This window comes from Amblyraja radiata, chromosome 38 (assembly GCF_010909765.2).
Source record: "Amblyraja radiata isolate CabotCenter1 chromosome 38, sAmbRad1.1.pri, whole genome shotgun sequence".
NCBI classification, from domain to species: Eukaryota; Metazoa; Chordata; class Chondrichthyes; order Rajiformes; family Rajidae; genus Amblyraja; species Amblyraja radiata.
Window position 1 is genome coordinate 5,030,773 of NC_045993.1, and position 21,448 is coordinate 5,052,220.

Genomic DNA, 21,448 nt, shown 5'->3' on the forward strand with positions numbered 1-21,448 from the left:
GATCTAACACACACACACAAACACACAAACATACTTGGGACAATTTACAATTATACGGAGCCAATTAGCCTACAAACTTGTGCGTCTTTGGAGTGTGGGAGGCAAACCAGAGCTCCTGCAGAAAACCCACGCAGGTCACAGGGAGTACGTACGAACCCCGTTCAGACAGCACCCGTGGACAGGATCGAACCTGGCCCGCTGGCGCTGTAAGGCAGCAACTCCACCGCCACACCAGTGAAGTAGCATTGATGGGCCTGCCAGGACGAACCCAATGGGCCAAATGGCCTCCTGTGCCACCGAGCTTCATCCGGCCGAAATCTCGGTTTTTGAACTTTGACTTCCAGAAAACCACACAAATTCTAACTTTCAACACAGTCCCTGCAGAAAATAAACAATCCGCCCACATAGAGAATTCCAGAGGCAAGAACAATCTCCCGGTTTATTCTTTTAATTTAATATACAATCAGCAGACAGTTTTTTTGATTAAATGAGAACCTTGTGTCACGGGGTCGTTCTCTGTGACATTACTGTCAACCGGCAATTGGAAGATTTAGGCAAAGCTTTCTTAAACGTGGGAGGGGGGGGGGGGGCGAAACGAGCAGAACCTGGAACGGCATTATAAATTAAAAAAGCAGAAATCCAATGGGAACTCAGTAGAATTCCAGTGGAAATAGCAAAATCCTTGTTTTGAAAAACTGCACAAGGATATGTGGATGTGGGAGAGAATGGGAAAAGGGAGGGGGTAATCATTGATAGACCAAGATGGGAGGAAGTTGATGTCGTTTAAACACCAGCATTGACTCGATGGGCCGAATGGCCCAACTCCATTGAAAACTTCCAAGGTTTTATTTGTTAAATTGGCCTCTAAACAACTCCTAACAATTATTTATTCCACTTTCAAAGAACTTAATCGCACTACGTATGCAAAAACTTCGAACAGCAAAGTACTTAATGTCCGACAAAATGTCGCCACAACTTCTCTCAAAACTCTAACTAACTGCTGTGAACGAGGAGGAGAAAGCAAGAGCTATGCAGGGCAGGGGCAGGGGCATGGTCTGTTGCCTCAGGAGCATGTCATGGGTGGTGCCCTGGATTGTTCTAGGAGGATTTTGCTACAAATGAATTTTTTAACAATTTATTCCTGTACTTCCACACATTTCATTTCAGCCCTTGGATCCCCGAACATGGAGAGCAGTTTGTAGGAAACTGCACATATATACAGAGAGCATGTCTATGTCAAGGCTAAACCACCATCATCAACTTAGTGTAGGAAGGAACTGCAGATATACACCAAAGATAGACACAAAATGCTGGAGTTATGTTATGCCCCTGTCCCACTTAGGGAACCTGAACGGAAATCTCTGGAGACTTTGCGCCCCACCCAAGGTTTCCGTGCGGTTCCCGGAGGTTTTTGTCAGTCTCCCTACCTGCTTCCACTACCTGCAACCTCCGGCAACCACCTGCAACCTCCGGGAACCGCACGGAAACCTTGGGTGGGGCGCAAAGTCTCCAGAGGTTTCCGTTCAGGTTTCCTAAGTGGGACAGGGGCCTAACTCAGCGGGTCAGGCAGCATCTCTGGAGAGAAGGAATGGGTGCCGTTCTGGGTGGAGACACATCCTCAGGCTGAGTGTCACACACAGTCTGAAGAAGGATCCCGACCTGAACCATCACCTATTCCTCCTCGTCAAGAGACGATGCCTGACCCGCTGAGTGACTCCAGCATATTGTGTCTATCGTCAACTTAGATATTGCTTGTAGAAAGATTCTTTTCACCAAATTACAAGTGGAGATGCAGTCAAGAATTTATTTAACTCTGCCGGAAGGAACTGCAGGTGCTGGTTCAAACCGAAGATCGGCGCAAAACTGCTGGAGTAACTGAGCGAGTCAGACAGCATCTCCCATTCCTTTTCTCCAAAGATGCTGTCTGACCCGCTGAGTTACTCCAGCGTTTTGTGTCGATCTCTTCAATTGCCCTTGGTCTCACTTGGGTGGGGCGCAAAGTCTCCAGAGGTTTCCGTTCAGGTTCCCTAAGTGGGACAGAGGCATAACATAACTCCAGCATTTTATGTCTATCTTCGGGTGTATATCCGCATCTGCAGTTCCTTCCTACACTACAAGTTGATGATGGTGGTTTAGCCTTGACGTAGACAAGCTCTCTGTATGGGTCCAGTCCAACAAAGGATAAAACGGAGACCAAGCATGGAGGCCAAGAGACAGGTGTCCTTGACAGATGGAGGTTGGCGGACAAATCACTCCAAGGACTCGCAGCTTGGCGCAAGGTGGGTTCGAGACCCACACATAGTCACGCTCTGGGCAACAAAGGGAGAAAGTTACATTTACTGAACATAGTGACCAGGGCAGCATGAGGAAGGTGGGGTGGGGGGGGGGGGGGGGAGGGGAGACCAAGTGCATCCACACACGCGCGCACCGTGGTTCAAGATGGCTTTCACTTCCAAATCAAAGAAAATTGGATCAAGAGTGTTTGGGGAGGGAGGAGGAGGAGAGTTTTATGTTAAGAGGAGTAAATTTATCAGCAAGTGCCTTTGGTGTGAACTTTAAAGATGTGCCTTTGGTGTGAACTTCCAAGTGTGCCTGCCTGGAAACTCAGGCCTTAGATATCAGTGCTAGCCAAGGAATCAATGGCCAATAGTCGCCCGGCCTAGTGTGAAATCCATTCGCTCAGAGGGTGGGGTGGGGGGGGGGGGGGGGGGGGAAGGTCGTGGAGGGGTGGCGTTCAAAAGGTTAAACGTCGGTAGGGTCAGAGTTACTGATAGCCTAAAAATTAGACACACACACACACACGCGCGCACACAGAATAGGATATTGGTGCAGATTCAGAAGACTACTCCCCTCTCTCTCCAGGGGGAATCTCTACACAGCTGCAGCGAAGCCCACGCGATTGTTGGCGCGGTCGAAGGCGGTGTAATAGCGGCCGATGAAGATGTCGCCCATGATCCAGAGCGGGCCAGCGGGAGTTGGAATGTCCATGGCCAGGAACCCACTGAGGCACACCGTCCCGAACTTGGGGAGGGAAAGCAGGTTAGGGTTAATATTAGAGGTTAACCTTAGATCTTAATAAAAGACACATGGGATGAAAGCTTACAAAGTGTTTAAGAAGGAACTGCAGATGCTGGAAAATCGAAGGTAGACAAAAGTGCTGGAGAAACTCAGCGGGTGCAGCAGCATCTATGGAGCGAAGGAAATAGGCAACGTTTCGGGACGAAACGTTGCCTATTTCCTTCGCTCCATAGATGCTGCTGCACCCGCTGAGTTTCTCCAGCACTTTTGTCCACCTATGAAAGCTTACAATATATAAACCACTGTTCGTTAAATACTGGACACTCCTTGATACAATTTAAAATCCTACATAGATTACATCATTCGAAGACAAAATTAAATAGGATTTTTCCAAACAATTCCCCTCTTTGTGATAAATGTCAATTTCAAGAATTCATACTTTTGTAACTTGTATAAAAAATCCAACATTTTTGGGCCGACATTTTTAAAATCATTTCTGAAGTTATCAATAAACCACAACTGGGGCCCAGATCCAAAATTAATAATATTAGGATTATAGAAACATAGAAACGTAGACAATAGGTGCAGGAGTAGGCCATCCAGCCCTTCGAGCCTGCACCGCCATTCAATATGATCATGGCTGATCATCCAACTCAGTATCCCATCCCTGCCTTCTCTCCATACCCCCCTGATCCCTTTAGCCACAATGGCCACATCTAACTCCCTCTTAAATATAGCCAATGAACTGTGGCCTCAACTACCTCTGTGGCAGAGAATTCCACAGATTCACCACTCTCTGTGTAAAAAATGATTTTCTCATCTCGGTCCTAAAAGACTTCCCTCTTATCCTTAAATTGTCAGAACATAGCACAAACTCTACGACAAATCAGGGACAATTTCTTGACTACAGTCTAATAACTGCGGAAAAAATGAATACTAACATTTTGGGAAAAAACAGCAGCCCTACAATTAGACTGTGGATTATGGAAATGACTGAGACCTTGCATTTGGAAAAAATAAGATTTGTCTTAATTGACAAACCAGAATTATTCGTTAGAATATGGTCTAAATTTATTGAATTTTTGAAAAAGTGAATTGGTTTAACACAAAATCAGGGTTGGAAACTTGAGTTTAGGATTGGATGAATAGTTGATATCGGGAGCTCGCGGGTCCGGGGGGAGAGAGATACCGCTTCCCGGAGCTCCCGCAACGCGACTTCTCCAGCCCGTGTCGCGGGGTTGGAACGACCCGGAGCGGGGACGTACATCGTCCGGCGCGGCTTCATGGCCGTGGGATATTCCAGCGCCCGCCGGGGGCTCCAACTCTGTGACTTTTAGACCGGGAGCGGGGCCTTAAATCGCCCGGGACGGCCTAAAATGGTCGTGGGACTTATCATCGCCCGCCTGGGGCTTGGACATCGGGAGAGAAATGGAGAACGGGGAGAGAAAAGACTTTGCCTTCCATCACAGTGGGTCCACTGTGATGAATGTTTGTGTGAATTAAATTGTGTGTATGTCTAGGAAATTGTCTTTGTTTGTATGGCTGTGGAAACGGAATTTCGTTTGAGCCTCACTGAGGCACAAATGACAATAAATTGTATTGTATTGTATTGTAATAGTTATACTCAACATCTCCTGGACCTATCTCCACAATCGTGTTATTTGTCATTTCTTTTTTTGCCTACTTTTTCTCTCTATTAGATTGATTAATCTAATGGCCTGGATGTTATCTATTCTATTAGATATTAGATTCTATTCTATTCTATTCAATCTATTAGATTGATTAATCTAGGACTGGATGTTACAATCCCTAAGATTTCACTACAATTGACATTCTTGGGGGTGACCACTTGGTGAATTTGCTCGCAATCAGACACATCTTCAGTTGCGTACCTCAACGTCACTGAGCGTTTCAGCCTTTTATAATAATAATAATGGATGGGATTTATATAGCGCCTTTCTAGTACTCAAGGCGCTTTACATCGCATTATTCATTCACTCCTCAGTCACGCTCGGTGGTGGTAAGCTACTTCTGTAGCCACAGCTGCCCTGGGGCAGACTGATGGAAGCGTGGCTGCCAATCTGAGCCTACGGCCCCTCCAACCACCACCAATCACTCACACACATTCACACACAGGCAAAGGTGGGTGAAGTGTCTTGCCCAAGGACACAACGACAGTATGCACTCCAAGCGGGATTCGAACCGGCTACCTTCCGGTCGCCAGCCGAACACTTAGCCCATTATCTGTCGTCCCCAAGACAACCTCAGTCGAGGCAGGCTGATCAGACTTGGGTGTGTGTCTTATTGTTAGCCTCTAGATTAGACTATAGTTTCTCTTATCTTTTTCTCTCTTTAATTTTATTCTTTAAAAAAATGTGAAAAAGGGAAACTATGTAAGAAATCTGTAATTAAATTGTCTCTTATTTGTATACATGCATCTAATAAAAATATATATTTTTTTAAAAAGAGCTTAACCTCAGAGTCACACGATATGCAAAACAGGCCCTTCGGCCCATCTTGCTCACTCTGACCGACATGCCCCGTCTGCACTGGTCCCACCTGCATGAGGGGCGGTTGAGGCAAGTGCTATCGCAATGTTTAGGAAACATTTGAAGAAGATGTCAATCTTTCCTTATCCGACATCTCAAAATGGATTATCCGTTTCTTATTGTGTTGTATACAGTGAAACAGTGTGGAAACAGGCCCTTCGGCCCAACGTGCCCACACCAGCCAATATGTCCCATCTACACTAGTCCCACCTGCCTGCATTTGGTCCATATCCCTCCAAACCTGTCCTACCCATGTACTGAATGTTTCATAAACATTGCGATACTTCCTGCCTCAACTACCTCCTCCAGCGACTCGTTTTATACACCCACCACCCTTTGTGTTATAAAATGTACCCCTCATGTTCCTATTAAATCTCTTTCCCCCCCCCCCTCACCTTAAACCTATTTCCTCTGGTTCTCTATCCCCTACTCTGAGCAAGAGATTTTGTGCATCTACCCGATCTATTCCTATCATGAGTTGTATAAGATCACCCCTCATGGCATTAGATGACAGATGGCACAATGGGCTAAGTGTTCGGCTGGCAACCGGAAGGTAGCCGGTTCGAATCCCGCTTGGAGTGCATACTGTCGTTGTGTCCTTGGGCAAGACACTTCCCCCACCTTTGCCTGTGTGTGAATGTGTGTGAATGTGTGTGAGTGACTGGTGGTGGTCGGAGGGGCCGTAGGCGCAGATTGGCAGCCACGCTTCCGTCAGTCTGCCCCAGGGCAGCTGTGGCTACAGAAGTAGCTTACCACCACCGAGTGTGACTGAGGAGTGAATGAATAATGCAATGTAAAGCGCCTTGAGTATTAGAAAGGCGCTATATAAATCCCATCCATTATTATTATTATTATCCCCCTTCTCTCCAAAGAATAGAGTCCCAGCCTGCTCAACCTCTCCCTGTAGCTCAGACCCTCGAGTCCTGGCAACATCCTCGTAAATCTTCTCTGCACCCTTTCCAGCTTGACGACATCTTTCCTATAACATGGTGCCCAGAACTGAACACAATGATCTAAATGGAGTCTCACCAACATCTTATACAACTGCAATATGACCTCTCAAATTTACTCTGACACTCCCCCAACATCGGCAACATGTTTCCTGCATCTAGCCTGCCCAATCCTTTAATAATTTTATATGTTTCCATAAGATCCCCTCTCATCCTAAATTTCAGTGAATGTAGACAATAGTAGGCCATTCGGCCCTTCGAGCCAGCACCGCCATTCAATGTGATCATGGCTCATCATCCCCAATCAGTCCCCCGTTCCTGCCTTCTCCCCACATCCCCTGACTCCGCTATTTTTAAGAGCCCTATCTAACTCTCTCTCGAAAGCATCCAGAGAACCTGCCTCCACCGCCCTCCGAGGCAGAGAATTCCACAGACTCACCACTCTCTGTGAGAAAAAGTGTTTCCTCGTCTCCGTTATAAATGGCCTACTCCTTATTCTTAAACTGTGTGTGGCCCCTGGTTCTGGACTCCCCCAACATCGGGGACATGTTTCCTGCCTCTAGCGTGTCCAAACCCTTAACAATCTTATATGTTTCAATGAGATGCCCTCTCATCCTTCTAAACTCCAGAGTGTACAAGCCCAGCCGCCCTTAACAATCATGTTTCAATGATGTTTCAATGTAAGCCTAGTCGACCGATTCTTTCATCATGTGACAGTCCGGCCATCCCGGGAATTAACCTGGTGAACCTACGCTGCACTCCCTCAATAGCAAGAAGGCCCTTCCTCAATAATACCCTACAGAGTAACAGAGGCCACAGATTTTAAGCCCTGCCGTTTCTGATCCTCCTTGTTTGTGGATGTTAGTCACCTAGTTTGACAGTGACATCCAAATGCCCAGAGGCAAAGAACAAGCTGTGCATCAGAAGTCATTGAAACATTTAATAGTGCCGGGTACAAAAGGTATTCGGTAGCAGGGCCCAAGGTCACCTAGTAATTAGATAAGAGTGGATGTGGAGAAGATGTTTCCGGTAGTGGGAGTCTAGGATCTGAGGGGCACAGCCTCCGAATAAAAGGACATCACTTTAGAATAGAGGTGAGGAGGAATTACTTTAGCCAGAGGGTGGTGAATCTGCAGAATTCGTGTAGTGGAGGCTGTGGAGGCTCAGTCATTGGGTATTATTAGAAGCGGTTCTCGATTAGCGAGGGTGTCAAAGGTTACGGGGAGAAGGCAGGGGGTCGAGAGGGAAAAGTAGATCAGATAAATAGATTAGGAAACATAGAAAATAGGTGCAGGAGTAGGCCATTCGGCCCTTCGAGCCTGCACCGCCATTCAATATGATCATGGCTGATCATCCAACTCAGTATCCTGCTCTCCATACCCCCTGATCCATTTAGCCACAAGGGCCACATCTAACTCCCTCTTAAATATAGCCAATGAACTGTGGCCTCCACTACCTTCTGTGGCAGAGAATTCCACAGATTCACCACTCTCTGTGTGAAAAATGTTTTTCTCATCTCGGTCCTAACAGATTTCCCCTTTATCCTTAAACTGTGGCCCTTGTTCTGGACTTCCCCAACATCGGGAACAATCTTCCTGCATCTAGCCTGTCCAACCCCTTAAGAATTTTGTAAGTTTCTATAAGATCCCCCCTCAATCTTCTAAATTCTAGCAAGAAGGGTCTCGACACAAAACGTCCCCCATGCCTTCTCTCCAGAGATGCTGCCTGACCCGCTGAGTTACTCCAGCCTTTTGTGTCTGTCTTCGGTTTAAACCAGCATCTGCCAGTTCCTTCCTTCATAAATCAGCCATGATCGAATCGAATGGCGGATCAAACCTGGGTCCCTGGCGCTGTGCGGCAGCAGCCCGATCTTAGTTCTTCAGGAAGTCCAGGGGCGGCACGCACACCCCCATCCACATTAACGGGACGGAGGTGGAACGTGTTTCTAGCTTCAGGTTCCTGGGGAGTCAACATCTCCGATGACCTCTCCTGGACCCACAATACCTCAACTCTGATCCAGAAGGCTCACCAGCGTCTCTTCTTCCTGAGGAGACTGAAGAAGGTCCATCTGTCTCCTCAGATCCTGGTGAACTTCTACCGCTGCACCATCGAGAGCATCCTTACCAACTGCATCACAGTATGGTATGGCAACTGCTCTGTCTCCGACCGGAAGGCATTGCAGAGGGTGGTGAAAATTGCCCAACGCATCACCGGTTCCTCGCTCCCCTCCATTGAGTCTGTCCAAAGCAAGCGTTGTCTGCGGAGGGCGCTCAGCATCGCCAAGGACTGCTCTCACCCCAACCATGGACTGTTTACCCTCCTACCATCCGGGAGGCGCTACAGGTCTCTCCGTTGCCGGACCAGCAGGTCCAGGAACAGCTTCTTCCCTGCGGCTGTCACTCTACTCAACAACGTACTTCGGTGATTGCCAATCACCCCTCCCCCCCCCGGACACTCCTCCCACCGTACTGCATGCACGTAAATAGTTTTATTTATTGTTCATATTTATGTCGCTTTTCCAGGGAGATGCTAACTGCATTTCGTTGTCTCTGTACTGTACACTGACAATGACAATTAAAGTTGAATCTGAATCTGAATCAGGGAATTTAACCGAGCAGAGGATCTTTGCATCAAGTAGCTACTTGCTGGGACTGAGGCAGTTTGTTCTTTAATAAGTCGATCGGGGAAGGACTGCCAGAAATGGAACGGGTCCCATTCCCAAAGCCATTTATTGCTCATTGTAATCAGCACAAAGGGGGAGAGAGGGAGAAGGGGGAGAGAGGGAGAAGGGGGAGAGAGGGAGAAAGGGGTAGAGAGGGGAGGGAGAAAGGGGGAGGGGGAGGGGGAGGGGGAGACAAAAAAAAGAAAAAACTAAGCGGGCGGCCAGAGATAATTAAATGTGTCAACTGCTTCACCTGCAGCACGTACTGGTCCCCGGTCAGTGAGAAGTCCTTGCCTCCCAGCGTGAAGGTGATGTTCGGTAGAGACGGAATCTTCGCACAGTCGATCATATACTGTCAATGTACAGACAACAACAACACGTCAATGCAAACCTTCGCAACACGGCGTCGCAACGGTACAGCTGCTGCCTTGCAGCGCCATTCAATCCCGACCACGGGGTTTGTACGTTCTCCCCACGAACGATGACCGATTAGTACGGGTGCCAGGGTCTAGGGGGAGACGGCAGGTGAATGGGGTTAGGAGGGAAAGATAGATCAGCCACGGTGAAACGGCGGAGTAGGCTTGATGGGCCGAATGGCCTAATTCTGTTCCTATCACTTAAGAGCGTACAAACTCCATACAGAGAGCAGCCGTACTCATCAAGATCACTTGAAGGGGTAGATTGGACCGGCGCGGAGGCCGGACTGAAGCCTGAACCCAGGACTAGATGAATATTTATGTTCTCTGACCTATCTCCCAAGTTGTACTATTGATAATTTATTCAATTTTTCTAATTTCTTTCTTTATTTTTATCTATCTATAAATATAAATAAATAATTCGAGGCAATGTTGATAGGGAACTGATAAAGGAGGATCCCAGCTACTTTGGTAACTGAGTCCCCGGAAACCTGGATACTTAATATGTAACCGCTAAACAAAGTCTGTCCCGGTTTGGATTATGATATGCAGATGCCTCTAATAAAAAAAACAATTTTTTAAATAAATAAATATAGAGAGCAGCCGCGTAGGTGTCTGAGCAAGTGTAAAAGCTCCATGTACCTCTCCCCGAAAGATGGGTATTGCACCAATGGCCTTCTGAAGGGCTTTAACCTCCTGCACAGGCCCAACCATGAGCGATGTTCCCGTATCCACGATCACCTGGCAACCACCCTTGCACAGGGTCAACTGGGTGCCCACAGTCACTCTGCAGGGTTTGCAGGAAGGGGAAAGAGCAAAAACAAGGGAGGGAGACATTTTGAGAACTATTGTGACAGGAACAGATTAAGATGACTAATTTTCTACGTTTAGAGATACAGCGCGGAAACAAGCCCTTCGGCCCACCGAGTCTGCACCGCCATTCAATATGATCATGGCTGATCATCCAACTCAGTATCCCATCCCTGCCTTCTCTCCATACCCCCTGATCCCTTTAGCCACAAGGGCCACATCTAACTCCCTCTTAAATATAGCCAATGAACTGTGGCCTCAACTACCTTCTGTGGCAGAGAATTCCACAGATTCACCACTCTGTGTGAAATTTTTTTTTCTCATCTCGGTCCTAAAAGATTTCCCCTCTATCCTTAAACTGTGACCCCTTGTTCTGTACTTCCCCAACATCGGGAACAATCTTCCTGCATCTAGCCTGCCCAACCCCTTATGAATTTTGTAAGTTTCTATAAGATCCCCCCTCAATCTTCTAAATTCTAGCGAGTACAAGCCGAGTCTGTCCAGTCTTTCTTCATATGAAAGTCCTGACATCCCAGGAATCAGTCTGGTGAACCTTCTCTGTACTCCCTCCATGGCAAGAATGTCTTTCCTCAGATTTGGAGACCAAAACTGTACGCAATACTCCAGGTGTGGTCTCACCAAGACCCTGTACAACTGCAGTAGAACCTCCCTGCTCCTATACTCAAATCCCCATGCACAAGGCACGGTGGCGCAGCAGTAGAGCAGCTCTTGCAGCATCGGAGTCCCAGGTTCGGTCTGTACGGAGTTTGCACGTTCTCTCCCTGACCGCGTGGGTTTTCTCCAAGATCTTCGGTTTTCTCCCAAACTCCAAAGACGTACAGGTTTGTAGGTTAATTGGTTTGGTATAAGTGTAACAATTAGCCCCCGTGGGTGCAGGATAATGTGCGGGGGATCGCTGGTCGGCATGGACCCGGTGGGCCGAAGGGCCTGTTTTTGCGCTGTGCCTCTTAAACTAAACTAAGTAGAATTACTTAGGCCCATTTGGCCCATCAAGTCTACTCCGCCATTCAACCATGGCTGATCTATCTCTCCCTCCTAACCCCATTCTCCTGCCTTCTCCCCATAATTGACACCCGTACTAATCAAGAATCTATCCATCTCTGCCTTAAATATATCCACTGACTTTGTTGCCACTGCCTTCTGTGGCAAACCATTCCACAGATTCACCACAAAGACATTTCTCCTCATCTCCTTCCTCAAAGAACGTCCTTTGATTCTGAGGCTGTGACGTCTAGTCCTGGACTCTCCCCCAATAGTGGAAACACCCTGGACTTACTGGTCAGCCTTGATTTGCCAAAAGGCCTGAAGCGTGACGTTCAAATAGTGGAAGTCTCCGGTGTAATACTTGGAGTCTACGCCACCCAGCAACAACTCCCCACCTGGCTGTGTGGTTGGATTCCTGGAACAGAAGACAGCAGGAATGTTAGAAAAAAATATGCAGGTAAAAAGGGGGGAGGGAGGGGGGGAGGAAAATGAAGGGAACAGAATACTCAGTAGGAAGGAACTGCAGGTGCTGGTTTAAACCGTAGACACAAAATGCTGGAGTAACTCAGCGGGGCAGGCAGCATCTCTGGAGAGAAGGAATGGGTGACTCAAAAAGGGTCTCAACCCGAAACATTGCCCATTCCTTCATCAGTCTGAAGAAGGGTCTCATCCTGAAACATCGCCCATTCCTTCTTCAGTCTGAAGAAGGGTCTCATCCTGAAACATTGCTCATTCCTTCTTCAGTCTGAAGACGAGTCTCGACCCGAAACGTCGCCCATTCCTTCTCTCCAGAGATGCTGCCTGTCCCGCTGAGTTGCTCCAGCATTTTGCATCCATCCCCAAGCAAAATACTCCCGGGCAAGTAACGCTCACCTGTTGAGGTAAAAGGAGAAGATGTCTTCCTCCACAAGTTTCTGTTTCATCATGTTATCGAAGACGGGGAGGACCCCATCGACGGAGATGGTTGGGTAAGCCATGCCAAGGATCCCGTCGAATTTAGCAGCAAGGAAAGTGAACCCTGGCTGTGCGACGGCCTCAGCAAAGATCTGGTTTGGGGTCTTCATGTCACCGATCTAGAAGTCAAAGTGAAGCAAAGATCAGACATCTGAGACCAGATGCGCTGGACCATAACAGGCCCACAGAGTCGACACTGAACACAACGCCAAGACCGATTCTTATCTGCCTGCACGTAATCCACATCCCCCCCCCCTCCTCATTCCCCGCACATCCATATTTAGTTTAGTTTAGAGATACAGCGCGGTTTCGACCCAGGACATCTGTGGATGCTCAAAGCTCATCCTAGGTTGAAGAGGGAACCCAGTGTTATAGGGGCGGGTCACGAGGATGAACAGTCCCGCCATCCCGGGAATTAACTTATCTTATTCCTTTATTTGTCATTCACACCTTTCGGTCTGAACGAAACGTCGTTGCCTGTAGTCGTACATATAATAATAAACAACAAAACATACAGTAAACACAATTTAACATCCACCACAGTGAGTTCACCAGACACCTCCTCACTGGGATGGAGGCAAAAATCTTAAAGTCTTTGTCTCTTCCCTCCTCTTCTCCCTCTACGTTGAGGCGATCCAGGCCTCCGATGTTGTTGCCCCACCGGGCGATGGTAAGTCAGTCCTTGTAAACCTACCTTGCACTCCCTCAAAAGCAAGAATAGACTTGCTAGCCTTGCACTGCTGGAGACCCGGGTTCGATCCCGACTACGGGCGCTGTCTGTACGGAGTTTGCACGTTCTCTCCCCGCATGGGTTTTCTCCGAGATCTTCGGCTTCCTCCCGCACTCCACAAAGACGTGCAGGTTTGTAGGTAAATTGGCTTGGTAAATGTTAAAATTATCCCCTGTGTGTGTGTGTGTGTGTGTGTGTGTGTGTGTGTGTGTGTGTGTGTGTGTGTGTGTGTGTGTGTGTGTGTGTGTGTAGGGTAGTGTTAGTGTGCGGAGACTGCTGGTCGGCACGGACCCGGTGGGGCCGAAGGGCCTGTTTCCGCCCACAAAGCTGGACGACGACGATGATGAAACAAAACGTTATCCCCCCCCCCCCAGCATTAGGAGACATTTTAATCACGGTGGTACGACTTACGAGGGCAAACGGCCAGTCCGAGCCAGACACAAGACATACTGCTTCACTTACAGTTATAACGTCCTGGCTGAGGAATCCAGTCAGGCTGCCACTGCCATAGCGGATTGCAAACTTCGTTCCATTTACCACGTAGGTGCTGGATGCCTCCGATTTGTACTTGTGATGAAACCCTGAACAGAAAGGGTTCAGTTGTAAAAAGACAAAGCCACTTTGAAAGGGTCTCGACCCAAAACGTCAGCCATTCCTTCTCCCCGGGGATGCTGCCTGCCCCGCTGAGTTATTGCAGCATTTGGTGTCTATCTTTAGAGAAAAGCCCGGCACAGGATCAGGCCAGATCTCCAGCTCTCCAAACACAGTGCAGAGACCCTGGTTCGATCTTAACTATGGGTGCTGTCTGTACTGTGTTTTGTATTGAATTCTGTCTTTACTTTGTGTACTAGTCACGTCTCTACTATTTATTTCATTCCCCTTACATGTTTTTCCTCTACATGCTCAATTTTTGTAAGGTGTCCTTGAGACTCTTGAAAGGCGCCCATAAATAAAATTTATTATTATTATTACTGAGTTTGTACGTTCTCCCCGTGACAGTGTGGGTTTTCCCCAGGTGCTCCGGTTTCCTCCCACACTCCAAAGACGTGCAGGTTTGTAGGCCAATTGGCTTGGTATAATTGTACATTGTTCCTGGTGTGTGTAGGATAGTGTTAGAGTGCGGGGAACGCTGGTCGGCAGGGTCTCGGAGGGCCGAGAGGCCTGTTTTCGCACTGTATCTCTAAACTAAACTAAAACAGACAGTGTAGGAAGGAACAGCAGATGCTGGTTTAAACCGGAGACACAAAATGCTGGAGTAACTCAGCGGGACAGGCAGCATCTCCGGAGAGAAGGAATGGGTGACGTTTCGGGTCGAGACCCTTCTTCAGACTGGTTAGGGATAAGGGAAATGAGTGATATCGACCGTGATGTGGAGATCATCGATAATCAATTAAAATAGATGTTTTGTGTTGGGACCAGAAACGTCACCCATTCCTTCTCTCCAGAGATGCTGCCTGGCCCGCTGAGTTACTCCAGCGTTCTGTGTGTTTTTGCACAAGATCTCAGCTTCTGCAGGTCAATGGATATCTTTAAGGCAGAGATAGATAGATTCTTGATTAGTACGGGGTGTCAGGGGTTATGGGGAGAAGGCGGGAGACTGGGGTTTGGAGGTAGGGAGAGATCAGCCTTGAATGAATGGCGGAGTAGACTTGATGGGCCGAATGGCCTAATTCTGCTCCCATCATTGATGATCTGATGGGGCTGTGTGGGTTTTCTCAGAGAACTTCAGTTTCCTCCCACACTCCAAAGACATAGAGGTTTGTAGGTTAATTGGCTTGGGTATAAATGTGAAATTGACGTGTGTGTGTGTGTGTGTGTGTGTGTGTCTGTGTCTGTGTCTGTGTCTGTGTCTGTGTCTGTGTCTGTGTCTGTGTCTGTGTCTGTGTCTGTGTCTGTGTGTGTGTGTGTGTGTGTGTGGATAATATGTGCAGGGATCGCTGGTCAATGCGGACTCATTGGGCCGAAGGGCCTGTTTCCGCACTGTATCTCTAAACTAAACTAACAGCAACCAAGAACGTCTTGTATTTTCTACAACGTCCAGCAACCTCGGGCGTCCGGGGGCTAGGAGGGAGATAGATCAGCCATGATTGAAGCAGTAGTAGTAGTAGGTGGAGCAGACTTGATGGGCTGAATGGCCTAATTCTGCAGCTGCCGCTTATGAACAACCTCCCACCAGCTTTCATGGGCTGAACTGGGGCGTGGACGATGGATGCCAGCCTCAGCAGCGATGCCCATCCCGGTGGGGGGGGGGGCTTTCAACAGCGCCCAACCCGTGTTACTCACAGCAGGCAAAGTCAAAGAAGTTACAGTGTTGCGAAGGGACCCACAGGTTGGACGAGCCGGTGTCGAAGACCACCTTGAAGAGCTGCGGTGGAGTGCCGATCCCAATCTGGCCGTAGTACTGGGCCTGGAAAGACAGCAGCATCAGCGAGCATTGTTAAAACGATCCATTAGTACGGGAGTCAGGGGGCTATGGGGAGATGGCAGGAGAATGGGGTTGGATCATCCTACCACAGCCATAGAGGGGAGTGGATGCACAGAGCAGGCAGACAGCACAAACCTGCAATGGGCAAGGAGGGGAAGCATGTTTAAATGACTAATCAGTGAACCAGAGTGAAGATTGTTGCCGGGGCTAGAGGGTCTGGGCTATAGGGAGAGGTTGAGTAGGCTGGGACTCTATTCCTTGGAGGATGAGGCTTGATCTTATTGAGGTGCCCAAAATCATAACACAGAGAGTGGTGAATCTCTGGAACTCTCTGCCACAGATGGTAGTTGAGGCCAGTTCATTGGCTATATTTAAGAGGGAGTTAGATGTGGCCCTTGTGGCTAAAGGGATCAGGGGGTATGGAGAGAAGGCAGGTACAGGATACTGAGTTGGACGATCAGCCATGATCATATTGAATGGCGGTGCAGGCTCGAAGGGTCCTGCACCTATGTTCTATGTTTCTATAAGGGGAATAGATCAGGTAGACGCACAGAGTCTCTCGCCCAGAGTAGGCGAATCGAGGACCAGAGGACATAGGTTTAAGGTGAAGGGGGAAAAGATTTAATAGGAATCTGAGGGGTAACTTTTTCACACAAAGGGTGGTGGGTGTATGGAACGAGCTGCCAGAGGAGGTAGTTGAGGCGGGGACTATCCCAGCATTTAAAAAACAGCTAGACAGGCACATGGACAGAACAGGTTTGAAGGGACATGGGCCAAAAGCGGGCAGGTGGGACTAGTGTAGCTGGTGCATGCTGGCTGGCAAGTTGGGCCGAAGGGCCTGTTTCGACACTGTATCACTCCATGATTGTAGTGGATGGGTCAGTACTCACATCCAGGTAGTTTGTGAGGAGCTCCGGAGTCTCTCCTTTCTTTCGCAGGGATTCCGTGTACTTCCGGTTTCCACGGCGCCCAGCAGCAATGAGATTCTCAACGGAACCCGCGACGTCCGTCAGGGACTGGCGTGCCGACTGGAATTTCGTGAGCGGAATTCTGTCAAGTCAGAGTTAAAAATATTAATTAATTTCTCCCCCTTTCCCAAACACGGTGGCGCAGAAGTAGAGTTGCCGCCTCACAGCGCCAGTGACCCGGGTTCGATCCCGACTACAGGTGCCGTCTGTACGGAGTTTGTACCTTCTCCCCGTGACCTGCGTGGATTTTCTCCGGGTGCTCCGGTTTCCTCCCACACTCCCCAAAGACGTGCAGGATTGTAGGTTAATTGGCTTCTGTAAATTGTAAGCGTGTGTGCGCGTGATAGCGTTCGTGTGCGGGGATCGCTGGTCGGCGCAGACTCGGGGAGTCGAAGGGCCTGTTTCCGCGCTAAATCTTCGGGTCGAGACCCTTCTTCAGAAACACGAACAGGAACGCAGCCAAACGAGACGAGCTTCGCCACCCTGAAGACTTCACCGTTAAAATATTCATCCAACTCCTCACACAAGGACACGATGGCGCAGCGGTAGAGTTGCTGCCTCACAGGGCCGGGGACCCAGGTTCAATCCTGACCACGGGTGCTGCCTGTAGGGAGTTTGTACCTTCTCCCCGTGACCTGCGTGGGTTTTCTCCGGGTGCTCTGGTTTCCTCCCACACTCCAAATATTTAGAGGTTTGTAGGCTAATTAGCTGGGTGTAAATGTAAACTGTACCTAGGTAGATAAAAGTGCTGGAGAAACTCAGCGGGTGCAGCAGCATCTATGGAGCGAAGGAAATAGGCAACATTTCGGACCGAAACCCTTCTTCAGACTAACGACCGGTGGCTCACCACTTCAACTCCCCCTCCCATTCCCCGTCCGACCTCTCTGTCCTGGGTCTCCTCCATGGCCAGAGTGAGCAACACCGGAAATTGGAGGAACAGCACCTCATATTCCGCCTGGGGAGCCTGCATCCTGCGGGCATGAACATTGAATTCTCCCAATTTTGTTAGCCCTTGCTGTCTCCTCCCATCCCTCAGCCCTCGGGCTCCTCCTCCTCCTTTTCCTTCCTTCTCCCCGCCACCCCCTATCAGTCTGAAGAAGGGTTTCGGCCCGAAACGTCGCCCATTTCCTTCGCTCCATAGATGCTGCTGCACCCGCTGAGTTTCTCCAGCATTTTTGTGTACCTTCGATTTTCCAGCATCTGCAGTTCCTTCTTGAACACCAAATAAATTGTATCTAGTATGTGTAGGTATAATGTTAATGTGCGGTGGCATCGCTGGCCGGCACAGACTCGGTGGGCCGAAGGGCCTGTTTCCACGCTGCATCTCTAAGACTAAAACTCCACACCCACCTCGATGATAGTTTGCTCCAATAATAAGCATTCTCTACAATAACAGCTTCTCTCGTCAGCCTTGGGCCTTTGGCTCAACAGTTGCAATTGATCTCTCCACGAATGTTTGTCTCCAATCATTCATTCCGATCTAAAGCTTTCAGCACCTCAATCAATCTCGTCTTGTCCCATACTTCACAGGGAGACAGCAACCTTCCCTCGCAACGTCCAATCTTACGGATGCCTGGTAGAAAGCCGACTGTCAGCATCCACCACAGCTTGGTTTGGGCTCAGCTCTGCCCAAGACATGACAGAGAGTTGTGGACTAAGCCACAAACCAGACTCCCCACCACTGACTCCATCTACACTTCACGCTGCCTTGGGAAAGCAGCCAACATAATCAAAGACCTTTCCCACCCTGGTCATTCTCTCTTCCCCTGTTGGGCCGAAAATATAGAATCTTGAAAGCATGGACCAGACTCAGGAACAGCTTCTTCCCCTCTGTTACTGGGCTTCTGAATAGACCCTACATGAGCTGGGGAACAGTCTCTCCTCTACCTACATGTGGACATCGGACTATCTCTGGAGCTGTAGCACCGTGATCCTGAGACCTATTGCCCTTCACTCTTCCCCTTTGCTGTTGTACTCCAGTTTGACTTGATTACATTTAGTTGTTTCTATTGTCACGTGTACCGAGGCAGTGAAAAGCTTTTTGTTGTGTGCTATCGGGCGTCACAGCGGTAGAGTTGCTGCCTTACAGCGCCAGAGGCTCGGGCCCGATCCTGATTACGGGTGCTGCCTGTAGGGAGTTTGCACCTTCTCCCCGCGACCACGTGGGTTTTCTCCGGGTGCTCCGGTTTCCTCCCACACTCCAAAGCTGTGCAGGTCTGGAGGTTATTTGGCTTCTGTAAATTGTTCCTAGTGCGTGTGCGACTCTGTGTGTGTGTGTGTGTGTGTGTGTGTCTGTATCTCTGTCTGTGTCTCTGTCTGTGTCTCTGTCTGTGTCTCTGTGTGTGTCTCTGTGTGTGTCTCTGTGTGTGTCTCTGTGTGTGTCTCTGTGTGTGTCTCTGTGTCTCTGTGTGTGTCTCTGTGTGTGTGTCTCTGTGTGTGTCTCTGTGTGTGTCTCTGTGTGTGTGTGTGTGTGTGTGTGTGTGTGTGTGTGTGTGTGTGTGTCTCTGTGTGTGTCTGTGTGACTCTGTCTGTGTCTCTGTCTGTGTCTCTGTCTGTGTCTCTGTGTGTGTCTCTGTGTGTGTCTCTGTGTGTGTGTGTCTCTGTGTGTGTGTGTCTCTGTGTGTGTGTGTGTCTGTGTGTGTGTGTCTCTGTGTGTGTGTGTGTCTGTGTGTGTCTCTGTGTGTGTCTCTGTGTGTGTCTCTGTGTGTGTCTCTGTGTGTGTGTCTCTGTGTGTGTGTGTCTGTGTGTGTGTGTCTGTGTGTCTGTGTGTGTGTCTGTGTGTGTGTCTGTGTGTGTGTCTGTGTGTGTGTGTCTGTGTGTGTGTCTGTGTGTGTGTCTGTGTGTGTGTCTGTGTGTGTGTCTGTGTGTGTGTCTGTGTGTGTGTCTGTGTGTGTGTCTGTGTGTGTCTGTGAGAGAGAGAGAGATAGAATGATCATTGGTCGGTCTGGACTCGATGGGCCGAAGGGCCTGTTTCCACACTGTATCTCCAAACTAAACTAAACTAACCAGTCAGCGGGAAGACTATACAAGACTGCAATCGAGCTATCGAGTGGACAGGATAAAGGAAATAAAGTTTAGTGCTATTTATGTGTAGTCTTTGATTTAATTGGATAATGTGCAAAATAAAGCTCTTCATTGTATCTCGATACAAGTGACAACAATAAACTTAATCCTCTATATACTGGGTCAGGCCTTTTTTCGAAGAAAGGAGACATTTAATTCAAAACTAAAATTAACACAGACATGAAAGAAAGGAATGTCTTTCCCTGAAGATAGACACAAAAAGCTGGAGTAACTCAGCGGGACAGGCAGCATCTCTGGAGAGAAGGAATGGGCGATGTTTCTGGGCCGAGACCCTTCTTCAGACTTTCCCTGGGCAGACCAGCAGTATTCAAGCAGCTTAGAAACATAGAAACATAGAAAATAGGTGCAGGAGTAGGCCATTCGGCCCTTCGAGCCTGCACCACCATTCAATATGATCATGGCTGATCATCCAACTCAGTATCCTGTACCTGCCTTCTCAACATACCCCCTGATCCCTTTAGCCACAAGGGCCACATCTAACTCCATCTTAAATATAGCCAATAAACTGGCCTCAACTACCTTCTGTGGCAGAGAATTCCACAGATTCACCACTCTCTGTGTGAAAAAATGATTTTCTCATCTCGGTCCTAAAAGACTTCCCCCTTATCCTTAAACTGTGACCCCTTGTTCTGGACTTCCCCAACATCGGGAATAATCTTCCTGCATCTAGCCTGTCCAACCCCTTAAGAATTTTGTAAGTTTCTATAAGATCCCCCCTCAATCTTCTAAATTCTAGCGAGTACAAGCCGAGTCTATCCAGTCTTTCTTCATATGAAAGTCCTGCCATCCCAGGAATCAGTCTGGTGAACCTTCTCTGTACTCCCTCTATGGCAAGCTTCACTGTCATGATATGAAGTGGAAAGATTAGAAGGGAGTGGAAGCAAAAACTAATATCTAACCGATGCAGATGCATCTGAAGAGCTGTCAATGGCAAGGCTGTAGACTAATTGCAGACTAAACAGGAGTAACACAATCGGTTCAATTCTTGGTCAACATGGGCACAATGGGCGCTGCATGTGTCTATGCTTCTGTCATCAAATGGCCATGTATCTGAAACTTGGATTCAGATTGTCATATGTACCAGGGTGGAATGAAATTCCTTGTTCACAGAAAGCTCAGTAAACAATAACATCAGGGACAGTTTCTTCCCAGCTGTTATCAGGCGACTGAACCATCCTACTGCAAGAAGAGCGCAGTCCTGAACTACTAGCCACCTCATTGGACTATCGACTGACCCCTAACGCCCCCCCCCCCCCTCTCCTCCCTGAACTTGCACATTTCCCCCCCCCCCCCCCCCTCCCTGAACTTGCACATTTCCTCACCCCCCCCCCCCAATTTATTCCTTCCTCTGGCTTCACAATCTGCAACTCCTCAATCCTTCTGGTTTAACCTCTGGCCTTTGCTCTGACCATTTACCCATCAACACCCCCCCCCCCCCTCCCCCTTAGGGCCCCCCTGTCCACCGATTACCAGCCACGCTTTGCCCTGCCTCTCCCAACTTTCTCCCCACACCCCTCCCCTCACAATCAGTCCCTCCCAGACCCAAAACATCGCCTGCCTGTGTTCTCCAAAGTTGCTGCCTGAGCGACAGAGTTACTCCAGCACTTTGTGTCCTTTTGTGCAAACCAGCATCTGCAGTTCCTTGCTTCGATTGCCCAGATATGTGGCGTCTAGAATCAAATCGAGTTCAGGACGACTGCAACTACTATCTACCTCTTCGATGACCCTCGGACTATCCTTGATCGGACTTTGCTGGCTTTACCTTGCACTAAACGTTATTCCCTTATCAGGTATCTGTACCTGCGAATAGATCGATTGTAATCATGTATTGTCTTTTCGCTGGCTGGTTAGCTCGCAACAAAAGCTTTTCACTGTAC

General features: G+C 48.6%; 1 protein-coding gene across 2 annotated transcripts in view; it reads right to left on the reverse strand.

Moving 5' to 3' along the window:
• LOC116967053 (cathepsin D-like) overlaps window positions 1-21,448 on the reverse strand; it is a 37,408-nt gene that overhangs the window by 9,782 nt on the left and 6,178 nt on the right. Inside the window, exons 2-9 of one of the 2 annotated variants that reach the window (XM_033013512.1) lie at window positions 16,410-16,569; window positions 15,378-15,501; window positions 13,557-13,675; window positions 12,284-12,483; window positions 11,703-11,825; window positions 10,238-10,382; window positions 9,433-9,531; window positions 1,561-3,030 (exon numbers count right to left, since the gene is read on the reverse strand). In XM_033013512.1, coding sequence (XP_032869403.1) covers window positions 2,872-3,030; window positions 9,433-9,531; window positions 10,238-10,382; window positions 11,703-11,825; window positions 12,284-12,483; window positions 13,557-13,675; window positions 15,378-15,501; window positions 16,410-16,569 — 1,129 coding nt within the window. In that variant the 3' untranslated portion in view covers window positions 1,561-2,871. Of the gene's footprint in view, window positions 1-1,560; window positions 3,031-9,432; window positions 9,532-10,237; window positions 10,383-11,702; window positions 11,826-12,283; window positions 12,484-13,556; window positions 13,676-15,377; window positions 15,502-16,409; window positions 16,570-21,448 lie in introns of those variants that run through there. The other variant, XM_033013513.1, reaches the window with a different exon arrangement.